Source organism: Alexandromys fortis, unplaced genomic scaffold (genome assembly GCF_014885135.2).
Source record: "Alexandromys fortis isolate MF-2015 unplaced genomic scaffold, M_Fortis_MF-2015_v1.1 scaffold_6, whole genome shotgun sequence".
NCBI classification, from domain to species: domain Eukaryota; kingdom Metazoa; phylum Chordata; class Mammalia; order Rodentia; family Cricetidae; genus Alexandromys; species Alexandromys fortis.
Window position 1 is genome coordinate 9,179,010 of NW_026067902.1, and position 17,131 is coordinate 9,196,140.

The 17,131-nt window shown below is 47.1% G+C and overlaps 2 protein-coding genes and 5 non-coding genes across 9 annotated transcripts; 1 reads left to right on the plus strand and 6 right to left on the minus strand.

Moving 5' to 3' along the window:
- The first annotated feature begins 307 nt into the window (after positions 1–307).
- Idh3b (isocitrate dehydrogenase (NAD(+)) 3 non-catalytic subunit beta) lies at positions 308–5,339 on the plus strand. Of its 2 annotated transcripts, none has more exons than XM_050134130.1 (12): positions 308–382; positions 516–596; positions 720–818; positions 929–1,049; positions 2,802–2,862; positions 2,935–3,067; positions 3,178–3,311; positions 3,405–3,507; positions 3,590–3,736; positions 4,125–4,219; positions 4,334–4,394; positions 5,214–5,339. In XM_050134130.1, exons 1-12 carry the CDS (start codon positions 347–349, stop codon positions 5,286–5,288), a joined length of 1,146 nt encoding a protein of 381 aa, XP_049990087.1. In that variant the 5' UTR covers positions 308–346; the 3' UTR covers positions 5,289–5,339. The 2 variants fall into 2 exon arrangements, with proteins under 2 accessions (XP_049990087.1, XP_049990086.1); XM_050134129.1 differs by having other exon boundaries at positions 309–382; positions 4,928–5,339.
- Positions 5,338–10,632, minus strand: Nop56 (NOP56 ribonucleoprotein). Of its 2 annotated transcripts, none has more exons than XM_050134128.1 (12): positions 10,114–10,632; positions 9,903–9,992; positions 9,454–9,568; positions 8,955–9,116; positions 8,564–8,762; positions 8,045–8,232; positions 7,810–7,961; positions 7,537–7,637; positions 7,038–7,186; positions 6,700–6,821; positions 6,388–6,522; positions 5,338–5,772 (listed from the first exon to the last, which is right to left on the minus strand). In XM_050134128.1, the coding sequence occupies exons 1-12, from the start codon at positions 10,423–10,425 to the stop codon at positions 5,422–5,424; spliced, it is 2,076 nt and encodes a 691-aa protein (XP_049990085.1). In that variant the 5' UTR covers positions 10,426–10,632; the 3' UTR covers positions 5,338–5,421. The 2 variants fall into 2 exon arrangements, with proteins under 2 accessions (XP_049990085.1, XP_049990084.1); XM_050134127.1 differs by having other exon boundaries at positions 10,155–10,247.
- LOC126496860 (small nucleolar RNA SNORD57) lies at positions 6,588–6,657 on the minus strand. Its single transcript, XR_007590466.1, has one exon. It is a non-coding gene; the product is annotated as a small nucleolar RNA SNORD57 (small nucleolar RNA).
- LOC126496862 (small nucleolar RNA SNORD56) lies at positions 6,904–6,973 on the minus strand. Its single transcript, XR_007590468.1, has one exon. It is a non-coding gene; the product is annotated as a small nucleolar RNA SNORD56 (small nucleolar RNA).
- On the minus strand, positions 7,389–7,474 carry LOC126496864 (small nucleolar RNA SNORD86). Its single transcript, XR_007590470.1, has one exon. It is a non-coding gene; the product is annotated as a small nucleolar RNA SNORD86 (small nucleolar RNA).
- On the minus strand, positions 8,306–8,438 carry LOC126496863 (small nucleolar RNA SNORA51). Its single transcript, XR_007590469.1, has one exon. It is a non-coding gene; the product is annotated as a small nucleolar RNA SNORA51 (small nucleolar RNA).
- On the minus strand, positions 9,229–9,298 carry LOC126496867 (small nucleolar RNA SNORD110). The gene has a single exon (XR_007590473.1). It is a non-coding gene; the product is annotated as a small nucleolar RNA SNORD110 (small nucleolar RNA).
- Positions 10,633–17,131: the final 6,499 nt, after the last annotated feature.

The following is a 17,131-nucleotide window of genomic DNA, read 5'->3' on the forward strand; positions in this document are numbered from 1 at the left end:
ATAACAGAAACATCCACAGACTCCTTAGAATTCTCAACTTATTGTTAAACTCACGTCCTCGTTGAGCAAATAGCCACATGTTCTTTAATATTTAGTATTAATAGTACTGAAATTTCAAAAAAATTAAACCTGACGACTGAAAACAAAGCAAGCAAGCAAACAAACAGGCTATGTGTCCCATGATTCTACATTACTAAAAATAAGGCCAGAGGTAACTGAATCGGTTTACCCTCCCGATTGGTAACAGAGAAAGAACGGCCAAGCTCGCCAGGGCCGACAGGAAGTCCAGCTCCCATGGTCGCGCTCGCTTCCTGCGTCACTTCCTGCGCGACTCCTTCTGCAGAAGATGGCAGCGCTGAGCAGTGTCCGCTGGCTGACCCGAGTGAGGCCGGGGACGTGTTGGGCAGAGGGTGGGTGGGAGAGCGGAGGGTTTGTCCAGAGTTTCCAAAAGAAGGCAAGGTCAGCGCGGTGTAAGGGGTCTGGGTGTCCCAGATCTGACCTTGTGTCTGTCGCAGGCGGTGGTCGCCGCTCGGAACCCCGGCGCTTGGAGAGGTCTCGGAACATCGGCTACGGCTCACGCTGCTTCACAGAGCCAGGTACGCCCGAGCCCGGTTTCGCTCTCGTCCATCCTTGTCGCTCCCCTGGGTTTCCCCTCCCCATCTTTCTCCCTCTGACTCCTGCTTCTGCCCCTGCTCCATCTCCGCTGGCCCCACTCACAGGCAGAAGATGTGAGGGTTGAGGGCGCCTTTCCTGTGACCATGTTGCCTGGAGACGGCGTGGGGCCAGAGCTCATGCACGCTGTCAAGGAGGTGTTCAAGGTGAGTAGCCTGTGGCATGGCATGAGTGCTTTAGCTGCCTGCATGAATGGGTGGTTTGAGATGGAAAGTTAATTTCTGACCCAGTCCCTTGCTTGGACTGATCCCTGAAGGCCGCTGCTGTTCCCGTGGAATTCAAGGAACATCACCTGAGCGAGGTGCAGAATATGGCTTCTGAGGAGAAGCTGGAGCAGCTGCTGAGTTCCATGAAGGAGAACAAAGTTGCTATTATCGGTTTGTATGCCACTCACTCTGTCATTTAAAGTCAAATGAGCAAGTGTTCCTAAGTCTCTCTCTCTGCGGCATGTATACGTCGGCTTCCCAGACTGCCCTCTACTGATACTTGGGAATTTGTTACTTAGTGGGAAACTTAGGAGGTCAGTGAAGCTGCATGGGTTTGGTGCCTGCTGAGTCTTTTGTCTCCGTGGTCAGACGCTGTTAGCCGCGTCGGCAGTGCCCATTCTAACCGTTCCATTTCTTCTGCTGTGCTGTTCTATTCCCCTTATGGGATCCTTTTGGCTTCTTGGTTTTCCCTTATAGGCCGTTTTCCAAATCTGTTTTCTTGGACAGCCTGACTGCCAGGGCCAGCTTTGGCAGAGGAAAGTCGGTTCTTTATACTCCAGCCCCTGACTTTCCTGTTTTCCTTTCCACAGCTTGTTCTGTGTTTTGTTCACCATCAGCTGTGCGAGTTGTCACGTGACTTGTGCTCTTCCCTCTCTGATGTCACCTATCAGAATCCTCACTCGCCCATGCTCATTTTCCATGGTTGCCATTGGGTGCTACAGTTTTGTGAGTGGCTGAAAATAACTAATTGTACTCTCAGTTCTGAGGCTACCGTCCCTCTGAAGGTACCTGAACGAGAATCCTTTTCCTGGTGTTCTTTGGTTTATAGACATTCACTTTTTTTAAAAAATATTTTATTTATTTATTTATTATGTATACAGTGTTCTATCTGTGTGTATGCCTGCGGCCAGAACAGGGCACCAGACCCCATTACGGATGGTTGTGAGCCACCATGTGGTTGCTGGGAATTGAACTCAGGACCTTTGGAAGAGCAGGCAATACTCTTAACCACTGAGCCATCTCTCCAGCCCCAGACATTCACTTTTTACAATCACCTTTTATCTCTTCTTTTTGATTTACCACTGGATTTAGGGCCCACCCTCATCCAGGGCAATTTTATCTCAAGATTCCTAATTCTATCTGAAAAAAAGTGTTTTTCCAAGTAAGATCACATTTACAGCTCCCCACCCCACTCCAATAAATTCTGTTTATGGTTTCTTGGCATAAGGGCATGGGCCTGTCATTTTGGGGATCACTGTTCAGCCCACTGTACTCAGTTACCCGAGGAACAGATTAAAAGTGCCAGCTTTACAACATTCTCTAATATTATCAGACAGGAATTCTCCCCTGCGCCTCTGTTTGTTGTTAATCCCATTCCTTGTCTTCCCCAATGCATTGTTTGCTTGTCGAGGGCAGGACTTGGTGTGGTTTTGATTGCAGTTGATTTTCAGTAAGTAGTAGCTGAGAAAACAGAAAGTCAGTAGACCCAGGAACATAAGGAAAGCCAGTTTGTTATTAAACCCAGGCTCTTTGATTAAAAACAAATAGCTCTTAGGTCATTTTGTAGTGCGCACCTTTAATCCCAGCACTCGGGAGGCAGAGGCAGGCGGATCTCTGTGAGTTCGAGTCCAGCCTGGTCTACAAGAGCTAGTTCCAAGACAGGCTGTAAAGCTACAGAGAAACCCTGTCTTGAAAAAACAAAAGAAAAAAAAAAAGAAATTCCAACATAGATACAACTAAAGCATTACATTTATTGCTTTGCATTTTAGCTACATTATCTCTTCTTTACCTCTTGCCAAGGGCGATAAAAGATTTGTGAGTGGGAGCTGGGAGTCTAGGTTATATGATGTCAGTGGGAGATTGGACCGTGGTTTCTGCCTGACCTCTGTCTAACCCTACTTCCCCCACACTTTGTTTCCACAGGGAAGATCTATACCCCAATGGAGTATAAGGGCGAATTAGCTTCCTATGATATGCAGCTGAGGTAGGTGGGTGGGTAGGCTTGGTCAGAGGGGTGCTGGGCACCAGCGCAGAACTGATGGCTGTCTACCCTCAGGCGTAAGTTGGACTTGTTTGCCAATGTAGTCCATGTGAAGTCACTTCCTGGGTACATGACTCGGCATAACAATCTAGACCTGGTAATCATTCGAGAGCAGACAGAAGGGGAATATAGCTCTCTGGAACATGAGGTAAGGCCCAGAAACTGGGGCGTGTGGGGGCACAGAGAGAGGCAGGCAAGAGGTAGAGGCCTCTTTGCCGCCTTTCCAAGTGTTTTTCATCAGTCACTTTTCTTGCCTAGAGCGCGAAGGGTGTCATTGAGTGCCTGAAGATTGTCACTCGAACCAAGTCTCAGAGGATTGCAAAGTTTGCATTTGACTATGCCACCAAGAAAGGGCGGAGCAAGGTCACAGCTGTCCACAAGGCCAACATCATGTGAGACAGGGTTTTTGTGTGCCTGTGTTCCTAGAGAGGTATCCATCCCTTTAGCTCTCTCGACTGATTTTTGTCTCTTTGGTCCATGAACAGGAAACTTGGGGATGGGTTGTTCTTGCAGTGCTGTGAGGAAGTCGCTGAACTATACCCCAAAATCAAATTTGAGACAATGATCATAGACAATTGCTGCATGCAGGTGAGTTCGCAGAGGGAGAGCAGGGAGTGGAAATCTCTTTTTTTGTTGGAACTCTTCTTCATTTTCATAATCTTACTCCTAGCTGGTGCAGAATCCTTACCAGTTTGATGTACTTGTGATGCCTAATCTTTACGGAAACATTATTGACAATCTGGCTGCTGGCCTTGTTGGGGGAGCTGGTGTGGTCCCTGGTGAGAGCTACAGTGCAGAGTATGCAGTTTTTGAGACGGTGAGCATGATTATTTTTCCCCTGGGCATAGTGGTGGCATATGTCTTTAATCCCAGCACTTGGGAAGCAGGTGAATATTTGAGTTCAAGACCAGCCTGGCCTATATGGTTCAAGGATAGCCAGAGCTACACAGTGAGACCCTGCCCCCAAAACCCAAACTAAGAAAAAAAAATTATTTCCTGTTAGTTATCTAGTTATCTGTCCCCAGCCTTCTCTGACCTTGGGTAGGTGTGCTGTGCTCCCCCTCTTCCATCCCAGTGCTGCTTCCTCTCACTCCCTACACCTCAGTCACCTTGGCCTGCCCTCCTTCTGTGCTATAATGCCTTTTGCAGACCTCCTTTGCATGTGCCTGTCTCCTTCCAGTGATTCTAGCTTGTTTTTTCCACAGGGTGCTCGGCACCCCTTTGCCCAGGCAGTGGGCAGGAATATAGCCAATCCCACTGCCATGCTGCTGTCCGCTTCCAACATGCTGCGGCATCTCAAGTAAGTTATGGGAAGCTGAAGTGGGGTGGAGGGTGGGTGTTGGAAGGGGAAGCATAGTGGGGAAATCTGGGTGGGGTGCTCTGGTTGGATTCTGAGATTCTCCTGTGTTGACAGCCTTGAGTATCACTCCAACATGATTGCAGATGCCGTAAAGAAGGTGATCAAAGTTGGCAAGGTAAGTTCAGAAAGGTCTCAAGGGCTCAACACCATCTGCTGGGGCACTTGAGGGGCACTTTCCCTCCAGGTCCCCAAATACCTGCTGTGATCTCGGGGTTATTCACCTCCCTTCTCTGGCTGTTTCATCCTCTTGGTCTTCTTCACCTTAGTTCCATCTGCTGTTCCTTTTCCTGCACCATCCATTGAGCCTTTCTTGGGCCATCTGAATGCAGACCTTGCAGCTTTCTCTGGGGGTGGAGGTAGCAGGCAGGCAGGAGTAGGTCCTGCCTGTCTTTCCTCCCACCTGGTCTCTTTTCCTGTTCCTGCAAGGTAACCTCATCCTTTGATCCATATCTCCCCATCCCAGTGCCTGTTCCTGTTCATCCTCCTGTATTGCCTGTCTGCTCAGAAGTGAGCAGGTCCTTGTTCCTCCACACCTCTTCACCTTCCATTCTTGCTACATTCTTTTTTCTTGGCCTCCATGTCATATTGCCCCATCTTCTTCATGGGCTCTCTTTTCTTCCCCACGGCTATTGCTGGTGGTGGCTGTAGGTTCGGACTCGAGACATGGGCGGCTACAGCACCACAACCGACTTCATCAAGTCTGTCATCGGCCATCTACACCCCCATGGGGGCTAGAGCCCTCACTCCAACTTCAAAAGGACCATGCTCTACCTACACATCCCTTCAGTACAATGGACCAGGGAAGAGAACATCTATAGACCATAATTGCTTTTCTGAGGCTAGGCTGTCCTGGGGGCTGGCATTCAGGGTACCAGTACAGGGTGGGCATTGGGACTGGTTCAAAACACAGGATGATGACAGCTTTTTCCTACAGGTTCGAACCTCAGACATGGGTGGTTATGCCACATGTCATGACTTCACTGAAGCTGTCATTGCTGCGCTATCATAAACCTTACACATGCACATGTAAAGAATTCAATAAATATAAACATACAAGCTATTTTTTTGTGTTTTTATTGGGGTTAATCATGGGTAGGAACTGTCACCTTCAAGGTATGCCCCTCCCACCAAGCATGTCCATTTTAATCCTCTTGGGATGCTTTCTGGGACTTTTTCTTTTTCTTTGTGGTTTTTGTAGAGCTAGCAGCTTCTTCAGGTTCCTCAGAAAATTTCCTTTTCTTCTTGGGGACAATGGGGCTTGCTGCCTCTTCTGGTTCACTGGCCATTTCCTCCTTTGGTGAGGATTTCTTCCTCTTGGGAGGGCTTAGGCTGCTAGTAGCCACCTCTTCAGGGTCACTGGCCAACTCCTCCTTGGGAAAAGCTTTCTTTTTCTTACTTTTAGGCAAAGAGACAGGTGGATCTTCCATTCCATTTTCCTGTGGAGTCTCCTGGGGTTTTAACTTTTTCTTCTTCTTAGGTTTTTCATGTGTCTCCTGAAGGGAATAAGAAAATGAACATGTTGCTTCTATGTTAACAGCTTCAGTTCCCCCCCCTTAGAATCCAGGCAGAAACCTAGTCCTCCTGACGACTTAAGGTAATCCAGTCTTAAAACTACTCCCAGGTAGAGAAAAATTTAGTGGATTTTCTTGACCCTTTTAAAACCTAGAGAAAAAAAAAAACCCTGTATGCTGGTCACAATAGACATTCAGAGCTCCCAGGGGACCCTGAAAAGGAAATACTAATAGCTCAGGTTGAAAACCCTGGGGGGGGACAATTCTAGACGGTCACACTGGTGACCTCCTACCTCCACCCCCATCATGAGACACTATCAATTTCCAGACACAGAACAGGGAGAGCAGGAATTCACACCATCCCCGGTTGAGGGCTCCTGGGAGGCAGCCGAGGACAGAGCACACTTGCCCATGAATGGGCCATTGTGCTACAACCAGCATTCTGGGATCTTGGTCAAGTTCTCTCAGCACCTATCTCCTCCCTATAGAATCAAAAGGTAGTTTTAGTCCAAAAAGCCCAAGCTCCAGACCATGGTTTGATGCCCTTTGTTCTACTGTTGAAAGCCCTATAACCTAGGACCCAAGCAGAGGACTGACCTCACACTCCTCTGGAGTGCTACTGTTTTCTGAAGATGCCTGGGCCAGCGCAGCCAGCCGCTTCTTTTCCTTCTTCAAGCGTTTCTTCTCCTGTTTTTCCAGTTTCTTGGCAATTTCAGCAGCCGCTTCCTCTGCCTGGCAAAAAGGAAAGGACTGAAACCCGAAAGACCCCTGGCAGCCGCAGCCCTTCTAGCCCTGCTGGATCAGGCTCATTAAATCAGTTTTCTTGCCTCCATTTCTTAATCAGGCCAAGACAGTTCATCACTTCCAACAAAACCACAGCATTCAGCTATTCCCAAAGCACATACTGACCTGAACCATGGCTTCCTTCATGACATCCAGGTTCTTCCGTGGAATCTCTCCAGTCTCATAGAAAGACAATCGCTCCTCAACTTGTTCTCGGAGTTTCTCCCCAAACACACTTGTGGGTACCTCTAGATGAGTGTGTATATATAAACAAAGCCCATTATACCCTTGAAATAACAAAGTAAACCACCAGTCCCTCTACCCTCAGCTTCTCTCAGACCCAAAGTGTCAACACTCACTAGGTGATATCTGTTGACGAAAAATATTACCATCATTGTAGAAGCTGGGTTCACTCCCTGCCTCCTGCAACCCCTTCCCTCAAATGTCAACTTCTCCACCCATACCAGAGAAGCAGTCAATTCTTGATGCAATACTGCATTTGTTCGCTAGATATCGGGAGATGCGGCCTTTGTTCTTTGCAGCTGCTCGACCAATGAAGGTAGAATGGAAAATGAGTCCATATTTTGGTGTATTACCTCTTGTCTTCAGGGCTCTGTGAGAATAGTCAGTTTTAACAGTTTAGGGTCAGAAGACCTGGCCCAACTGTCCAAGTTCCCCTCTCCCCACACTCTCTCACACCAGGCTTGGCTGGAATTTCTACCTCGACACATGCCAACCCAGTTCCCAAAGGCAGAGAGGGAAGGCATCCAATGTCGCTGACCTGGAAACTTGGTCCCTTTTTGCTGGGCCCTGGGAATCACTCAGACACCAGGACTGGCCATCACCCCCATAGCAGAGGCCTGTATAGGTCAGGGAGTCCTGGTCAGCCATCATTGTAATCCCCAAACAAAGCAGTGGGCACCAGAAGCAGCACCTGACATGGGCAGGCGCCCTCACTGGTACCTGAACAGGGCCTTTTCAGCCCCAAGGATCTGTACTGTGGATGCTGGGTACTTGGCCAGGTTGGTGAGGCTGCCAGCATGAGCAATGAGACGTGCACCTACCTGGAGAAAGATCCAAGGAAGAAGCAAGGTGAGTAAGGGGGAACTGACCTGTGGTTTCACACCCTATTCTCCTCCCCACCATGCAACAACTAGGGACAACATGGTAGCCAGAAGTATAGCGGTACAGAATGTTAACATTTTTATTCCCCCATTTGTGTTCCCCATGACGCACCGCTTCCCCAATTAAGGCTGACAGGCTGGGGGCTACTTGGCTCATCTTGGAGCGAAGGTAAGTGTGTAGGCTCTGGCGATACTCTGACAAAGACACCACACGACTGGAGAAGCTCTCGATGTTTATCAAGTCGATAGCAGATATGTCCATGCCTAGGAAACACCTAGTGTGAACAGGGGGACCAGATACTCAAGGAGTCTCGTACCTTATGCAGGTGGCCGGGCTCTGCACTGACCCATGGAGGACCGAGAGGCATCCAAAATGGCCTTAGCCTTGGCCCCATCCATCGTCAACTCTTCCAGTTTCTCCAGCTTTTCCTCATTCAACTCCCTGCGATTCCCAATGAACTGAGCCAGGCGACAGTATGTGGCATTGTCATTGATGATCTTCACCAGCTCTGGAAAATGGTACCCATACCACTCCCTGCAGAGGAACAATCATTCCCTGACCCAGATTGCCAAACCTCAAATAAATCAGATCCCAGACTCCCTCAAATCCATGTCTCCCCATTCACAATACAGACTAGGCACAGTGGCCTGGGCTGAGGTGTACATGGGGTGGCTTTATTATACCTCCTCTTTCTATACAGCCAGTGTAAGAACACAGCCTGTGGTAAGCACAAGGAGGCCTGGCTTCAGTCCATTATTCTACCCATAGGAAGTATCAGCCCTGCTTGACCTGGTTAAGTTTGTAATAGCTAAACTTCAGGCCAAAGAAGAGCCCAGGGTTTGGTAGCCTCTGCACTGCATCTTACCTGACACGCATCGAGAAGGTATTGATATCTTTATCCAGTTGGTCCAGAAGACTTATGGACTGGATGATCATGTTGTCCACCCGGTTCACATTAAATTTAACTTTGGCACGAGAATAGCTGTGTCCCAGCCCTAGCTGGGCTTTACAAGCAGACAGGTCTGTCAGACCCTTTACCAGATTATGGAAGTGCAGACGAACTCCTGAAAGGAAGGTAGGGCTGTGCATAAGTAAAGTCTCTTCTAGAATCCACGTGGCCACTTACAGTTGATAACCACCCATCTCTAGTCCCCTCTACTGGCCTCTATGGGTATTGCACCCACAGGGCAGGCATAATACATGCAAACACTCCTACATATAAAAATCTTAAAAAAGTATAAGTAGGGTTAGCTCACCTCGAAGGACCTCAGCTATCACACCTCCAGTCTGGCAGTTATATCCCAATTCTTCCTGTATTGCGGCACCAATCTTGGGGTCTCCAACCCCCAGTAGTACTTTCTTCTTTTTAGATGGTAGGTATGTCTCCAGAAGCAGGCGGAGGTCCTCATGAACAACACCTTGGGACAAAGAACACAGCTCCCACTAACACGCTGAAGAACACTTTACCTGTAAAAGAGGACCTGGCCTCCACATCAGATCATGCAGGAACACCACCCACCCCTCCAGGCATTGCTCAGAAACAAGGAGTCATCAGTGAACACACTCAGTGGATTGACAGATTCTCAAGTCATCATTGCAAAGCCTGGCTTTACCACAGCAGCCCGACTGGGAAACATCCAACTCCGTTAAGATGTTATTTTGTAGGTTTCAATGCTTAGCACACATCATGCTTTGAACAAAATCACCGAAGAACACCGTCAAGGACCACACGGGGCTCAGGGACTCGAAACTCACCTTCAGACACGGCATTGGCATTCTCCAAGGCAACCTGGGATGAAGAAAACGGACAAAAGGCCACCAGACGGACGACATTGTGGAATTTGCCAAGGTTAAGTACACACTCCTCCACCTGTGGAGAGAGGATGAATGGGTTTTCTTTTCATTTGGCCTCTACAGCGCAGCAAACCAGTAACACCGGCTGTAATAGTAACTGAAACACTGGTGCTAAGTCCCACATCCCGATTCTACTTTAATTCTCAGGAAATAGAATTTGAGAAGTTTATCTCAAATCTCTAAGGAGATTACGGGGATGCGCATTAATTAAAATTCTCATTCCAAGGCTTTCACTGCCCCCCCCCCGCCGCGCCGGTGCGGTCGGCCACGTGGGAACACGCGGTGCATGATGGGGTTCGGCGGCTTTAGGGGCTGCAATGCTGCACCGTGAGCCCACCGATCCCACCCACCTGCGGCTGCAGCAGGCTGATTTCCTCCACTTCCTTCAGCGACAACAGCGCGTAGCCGACCGCATGCTCGAACAGCACGTGCAGCAGAACCTGAAACGGGAGCCGGCGCGCAGGCCATCAGTCAAATTTCCGGGTCCGCCGGGCCGCTCCTAGAGCAGGTATCGGCCCAGACTCCGACCCGAACCCGAAAGCAGCACACCCGGACCCGCACCCAGGCCTTCACGTCGCTAAAAACGCACAACCACTCCTCACCATGGCGCCTGCTCCGTGCCCAGCTCGCAATGCGGCTTGCGCGCTCTGGAGCGCGGAACCAGACTGCGGAGGCCACGCCTTCTCCCGCCTGGCCAATCAGAGGCCGGGGACGGAACCATTTTCGTGCCTCCGGAGGGGTCCGCGGGGGGTGGTATCGCCCGTCGGGCGGGCTGGACTGGAGCGGGCGCGAGCGGGCCGGCCCAGCCGAGCCTCTGCGGCTGCGCAAGCGAGTCGGTGCAGTGACCGGGGACGCATGGCGCCCTGAGGCCATAGAGTGCTCTGGAGGCCGCCCTTCTCCATCTCTCGTGCTTTTGTCCCCCGTGGCCTGAGCGGCGGAACTCGATGAGCGGAGGAGAGGCTCCCTGACGAGCGTCGCAGGCTTCCCGCTGGCCTGCGGCCTCTGGTCACAGACACTCCGAGTCCTCGCCTGTCGCCTGGGCTTCCGTCGCAGACGCTGCAGAAATGGCGGCTCCTCTCCGTCTGCCTCTTCCTCTTAAATTTTGTTGATCAGAAAGTGATGGTGCGAGCATCTCCCAGTCCTATGCCATCTGTTACTGAATTCAATGTAGGCCCTGAATGTACTCACTCACCAACTGAGCTCTACTACAAGTCCTTGGGAGATTGTGAAAAGTCTCATGACTATAAGGCACATTTGTAAGAAAGGTCTGTTTTGTTTTCTTTATTTTTTTAATTTAATTAATTTATTTTGGTTTTTCGAGGCAGGGTTTTCTCTGTGTAACAGCCCTGACTGTTCTAGAACTCACTTTAGAGACCAGGTTGGCCTGGAACTCACAGAGGTCCCCCTGCCTCTTCCTCCCAATGCTGGGAGGTGTGCACCACCACACCCGGTTTATTTTGTTAAAATACTGAATGCTTTAACAAAATGTGCAAGATCTTCATAACAGTTTTCGCTCTTTGTGGTTTTGGTGACTGAACTCAGGGCCTCAAGGATGGTAGGTGAGCGCTCCATCACTGAGCCGTCTTCCCAGCCCACTTTTTGGTTCATTTGCTAATAAATAACATTTTATGAGAGAATTTCCTAACACCATTTTTACACATCCTCCTAAACTCGTTTTTAAAAGTTACTTCAGGCTGGGCAGTGGTGGTGCACACCTTTAATCCCAGCACTCGGGAGGCAGAGGCAGGCAGATCTCTGAGTTCAAGGCCAGCCTGGTCTACAAGAGCTAGTTCCAGGACAGGAACCAAAAAAAAAACAAACAAACAAACAAAAAAAAACTACTGAGAAACCCTGTCTCGAAAATCAAAAAAAAAAAAAGTTACTTCAGTCATTCATTCACTTACATGTGTAAACACATAGTCTCTAAATGAATATAATTAAGTTTCACATGGTGAAACAGTTACCAATACCATTCAACTTCCAATGGCTGGAGATGAATATTTACTTTCACTGATTAAGTGATAGGGACTGGAAAATCCATTCAGATGGTAAATTTGTAATTGTTAGTATCTGCATCCTTTCTACTTTATAAACAGCCATGTTAAGAATCCATTCTATTTTTAAAAAAAATAATTTCTCTTACTTGGCTCTTAAAAAAATGGCATTTTTCACAACTTAGTGCTGGGGACAGACAGTGATATATCAGGTCTTTGTGCTCAGTTAGGTTTGAAGGTTGTGTCTTGGGCCATTAGCTCTACTGTAACATGGCCTCTGCAGCCAGATGCTTAGCGCCTCTGAGCTCTGGGCCTCCTTCAGGCCTGGTTCCATGCTGTAGGGTCTCTGTTTCCTTCTGAGGCCTGCGCTTGAGAACCAGTCTCCTTACTGCAGGACTTTATACCAAGCGTATCTCCTTCACTTTGAAGCTTTAGGTTAACTATGTTCTATCCAAAATGCTTGGGACCAGAGGTGTTTTACATCCATTAGTTTCAATTCACAGTCAAAGGGAAGGGAATCAGGCCTCACTGCTTGAGAGGGTTCGCTGAAGAATTTATAGATATTTAACAAAAAATTCTTATTCAGGCACTTGTTTTTCCGAAAAGAGTTTACTGAGGAGTTTCTGCCGAGACGATGTCCTAAATGAGCAGCGTTTGAGTGGGGGCTATGGGCTTTCAGGGTGGGTTTCTGCTTTGAGCTTTTAGCTGTAGGCACCTAGGCCTCCCCACTTTTGTGTGGCTGTGACTGTCCTCTGGATCAGACACCAACTGTGTCGTCTTTGTTAGCCCGAAGTTTTACTTTCGGTCAACACTGGTGACAGTCTGTGGCAATAGAAGGAACATTTTAAACTCCTACTGTGAGTTTAAACTTCCTACAGGGAAGGAAACCACAGGGAAGTCCCACAAGGTGGTGGTACTTCACACGTCTGGTCCGTGAGAAAAATCACATCTCATTTGAAAAGGCTTCGAGCAGTTCTGGACCCTTTCCTCAATGTGGAAAGAAGCCCCCCAAATTCTTTGACAGCTCTCCACATAGACTCGGGGAATAAGGGTAACCTTACAGGAAGATCATCTAGCCCAGTGGGCCTTGTCAGTATCAGTCTTACGATCTCAGACGATCGTGAGACAAATGTTTCATTCACTTGATGCTCTGGTGTTCATCTCCTAGGCCAGATGGCTGATCTCATCTAGACCTGCTGCGGTGTTATTGTTGGGTTACAGGCATGTTGAAGTCTTACATGCATCAATTTGTTGAACTTCATAACACAATTTTGAAAGTTGGCCTTATATGGCCCATTTCCTAGACATGGTTCAATGATAGAGGTATCCTAATCCGCTTAGACCATGAAACCCAGTATGGACAAGTTTAACAGAACCACTATATACGGTTGCACATGCATGCTTCAGCATTACCAGGGCATAAATTTCATTTTTCAATTTTATTTATTTATTTTTCAAGACAAGGCTTGTGTCTGTGTGTGTCCCTGGCAGTCTTGGAACTTGCTTTGTAGATCAGGATGGCCTAGAATTTAGAAATATACCTTCCTCTGACTCCTGAGTGCTGTGATTAAAGGCACGTGCCACCACACCAGCTCTACCCTATTTATTTATTTATTTGGGTTTTTTTTGAAACAGGGTCTCTCTACATACTCCTGGCTGTTCTGGAACTCACTATGTAGACCAAGCTGGCTTCAACTCACAGAGATCTGCGTGCCTCTGCCCTCTGAGTGTGGGGATTAAAGGCGTGTGCCATCATACCCGGCTCTCCACCTTAGTTTTTGACAGTGTCTCTCAGGAAACCTGGAGCTCATAGATTTGGCTAGGCTGGCTGTGCCTTGCAGCTCCATGGATCATCCTGCCTCTGCCTCCCCAGCACTAAAATTATACAATGTACCATCTTTCTCAGCCTTCTATGTGGATACCAGCGATTGGAATTCAGATCCTTATGCTTATATAGTAAGCACTTTCCTGAGATATCTCTCTGGACCCTTCCATGTTCTGTATGATACATTTACTCCAACTATGACTTTGGGACTTTATTTACATTTTTCAAAGGAGCCATTGGGTGGCATACCAATGCAGATGGGTATCTCTAACAGTACTGCTGGCACTCAGAAAAGCCCAGGTTATGTTAGGTGATTTCCCCTTTGAAGACTGCATTTCAGTTTTTATTTCTTTAAAAAAATTAAAAATTTCCCCCAACCCTATACCAATTGTAACCAACCCCTAAATGATGTCCCTATCACTGAGGACAAACTTTGTTGGGAGATGGAACATCGTCTTCTAGAATTACTTCCAGCTGTCATGTTCTTTCTATGGGATCCTGTGAAAGTAAAGTGATGGTTAAGTTCCAAGATTACTGTCTGGTAAATTGCAAATAGTCTCTGAGTATTTGGTAGGGTTTTTCTGAGGTTCCTATTTGGAGGTCTGGCCAGAACGTTGTAAAAACGTGCACCATTTCAGCTAACCAAGTAGGAACCATCTTGAGCAGCTGGTACCCAAAACAGGTCTTATAGTAGCACTATCAGCATCATGACGTCATATCAACCAGGTGGAGTTGTTGTGGGGCCCCATCTTCTTCCTGGAAACTTCAAAGATTACTGCAAGAAAATTCATTGTGGAAAACTTAAACATTATTTATATAGACATATACAAATATATATATTATTTTATTGGTATTTGTTGAGCTCTACATTTTTCTCTGCTCCCTTCCCTGCCTCTCCCCTGCCCTCTTCAAACCTTCCCCAAGGTCCCCATGCTCCCAATTTACTCAGGAGATCTTGACTTTTTCTACTTTCTACTTCCCATATAGATTAGATCTTTGTAAGTCTCTCTTAGTGTCCGCATTGTTGTCTAAGTTCTCTGGGATTGTGGTTTGTAGGCTGGCTTTCTTTGCTTTATGTTTAAAAACAACCTATGAGTGAGTATATGTGATAATTGTCTTTCTGGGTCTGGGTTACCTCACTCAAAATAATGTTTTCTAGCTCCATCCATTTCCTGCAAAATTCAAGCTGTCATTTTTTCTGCTGAGTAGTACTCCATTGTGTAAATGTACCACATTTTCCTTATCCATTCTTCGATTGAGAGGAATTTAGGTTGTTTCCAGGTTATGGCTATGACAAACAAAGCTGCTATGAATATACTTGAGCACATGTCCTTGTGGCATGATTGAGCATCCTTTGGATATATACCCCAAAGTGGTATTACTGGGTCTTGAGGAAGATTGTTTCCTAATTTTCTGAGAAATCGCCACACTGACATCTAAAGTGGTTATACCAGCTTGCATTCCCACCGGCAAATTCAATCACCTTTATTAGCCTATCAGTGTTACATTTATACATAATGTCTAGCCGTCTTCTCAAAGGGCTCTATTTTTAGTACATCATGTTGATAGTAAACAGCCAAGTGTGATGGCTAAACCTTAGCCTAGCTTTTTAATATCCTCTGGGAACTAGAAAGCCAATCACTTTACACACAACAGTGTTCCAAAATAACTAGGAAGCTGCTACAATTTTAAGCAGGGGAAGAAACATGTTCATTTTTGTCTTTTTGTATTCCATCAAATTATTATTATTATTATTATTATTATTATTATTATTATTATTATTATTATTATTTTGGTTTTTCAAGACAGGGTTTCTCTGTAGCTTTGGGATCTGTCCCAGAACTAACTCTTGTAGACAAGGCTGGCCTCGAACTCACAGAGATCTGCCTGCCTCTGCCTCCCGAGTGCTGGGATTAAAGGTGTGCGCCACCACTGCCCAGCTATATTTTCAATTAAAATCAATAATATCATAAAAATTGCTCTGCTTTTTAAATTTTTGAACTTCAATACAGTACAAATTGAAACAAAATAGTATTGTAGTCTTTTGGGAGGCAATTAGCCATCAATAGTGTAGCTGAACCTCCTTATCGATAACCAGGTCCAGCTTGGGTACAGCCCTGACCAAAAGGAGGACAGTTATGTGCATAAGGGTTAGGCCCACTGGAAGGAGGGGTCGTGGTACCTGCAGGAAATGGTGTAAAACCTGGTCTGGGTTGGTAAGCACCAGGTTGGCTTGGAGCCATTCCAGGCTGAGCACCAGGGGCACAGTATATTAGCAGGTTGAGATGTTTGGGTAGTATAAGTTTGTGGAGGATAAGTGCTCGCCTGGTAACTGTTGTGGTTGAGCGTCATGCCCCACTACAGACTTCCATGTCTGAGGGCTACAGACGATGGGAATAATTAGGACGGAGAGAGGAAGGATGATAAGAATGCTGAAGCCAACTACACAAGCAATTGAATGTTTCTCATTATTCTTAGAAGAAAATGAGCGCTGAAACAAAGCAGATAGAAGTTCTAGGGAGACTTCTCAGAAGAGAAGGGAGTGGGAGTTATTTAAGATAAAGCAGAGTGGTCTGAGTCCACGCACATCTGGAGGGAAGTCAGTGTAGATGTAAGCAACACTGAGCAACCTCTGTCAGCATGCCGGGACCGCTCACTGTGTCCACAGCTTGTAGTATTTAACAACACCTGCAGGATTGGGGTGGCATTTCCCTCACATTTTCCCATGGTTTCCATTCTGGTTCTCAGGACATAAATGAGTTCAGGGTCCCTCCTGTCTGTAATCTGCTTAGCTCCATTGAAATTGTTTTCACCTAGCCATGGGATACCGCCCTACATTCACTCTAAGACACACTCATGGAAGAGCTGTCGGGACAGTTGGCTGAAAGACCCACACTAGTTAGGTGTGGTTAGGTTAGGTGGGAAGGAGAAGTCACCTGTATTCATGGGCAATAAGGAAGCAGTGAGGTCCTATGGTCTCATCTTCTGTCCTTCTATTTTCCCCACCCCCGGGCCTCAGCCCATCTCTCCCATCAATCTCATACACTCCTTTTTAAGATCAAAATAACTTAATATGCTTTTACTGTTGAAGACTCATCAATAAGGTTGCTAACTTGAAGCAGAAGGCTGGAAAATAACCCGGTGAAGGACAGTGATTGCCAGACATATTCAGTGCCTGAGGACTGTGTTGACTTATGACAACAATAGTCCAGAGACACCTCAGTAATAGGACAGCCCCGTGGGACCACAGCCAGTCACGCAACACAAAGAATGTACCTCTTAGCCAGATACTAGACTAAGCACCTCACAAATATTGATTTACATATTTTGACAACTCCCTGATTACTGTGAGTTTGTTCCCCAATGTTAAATAATGAAGAGCTTAGCGTAGCTGCCTGTCTCCGACACCCTGGGATTCCCACAAACACAGAGAATTACCCCAGCTGAATAATTATGTCTGCATTTGGCCCCTCAAAGCACTTGGCTCAGCACCAGTGTTCACGTGGGTTAATTCCTGTTTCCTTACATCCCCCATGTGCATTTTGTGTCCCTGAGAGACCGTACAATGTAACGGCGTAAGCGAATGCAGACAGATTGTCAAAATATAGACAGCTTTAATGGAGGAATAGACTTACAGAACCACTGTTCCCGCGGAGACCAGGAAAGCAGAAGAGAGCGCTGGGAGCACGCTCACCAATTTTATAGGAGAACTTTAGCCTGAGGCGAACACGCCCCCTAAGGGGTGGGACTTATCCCTACA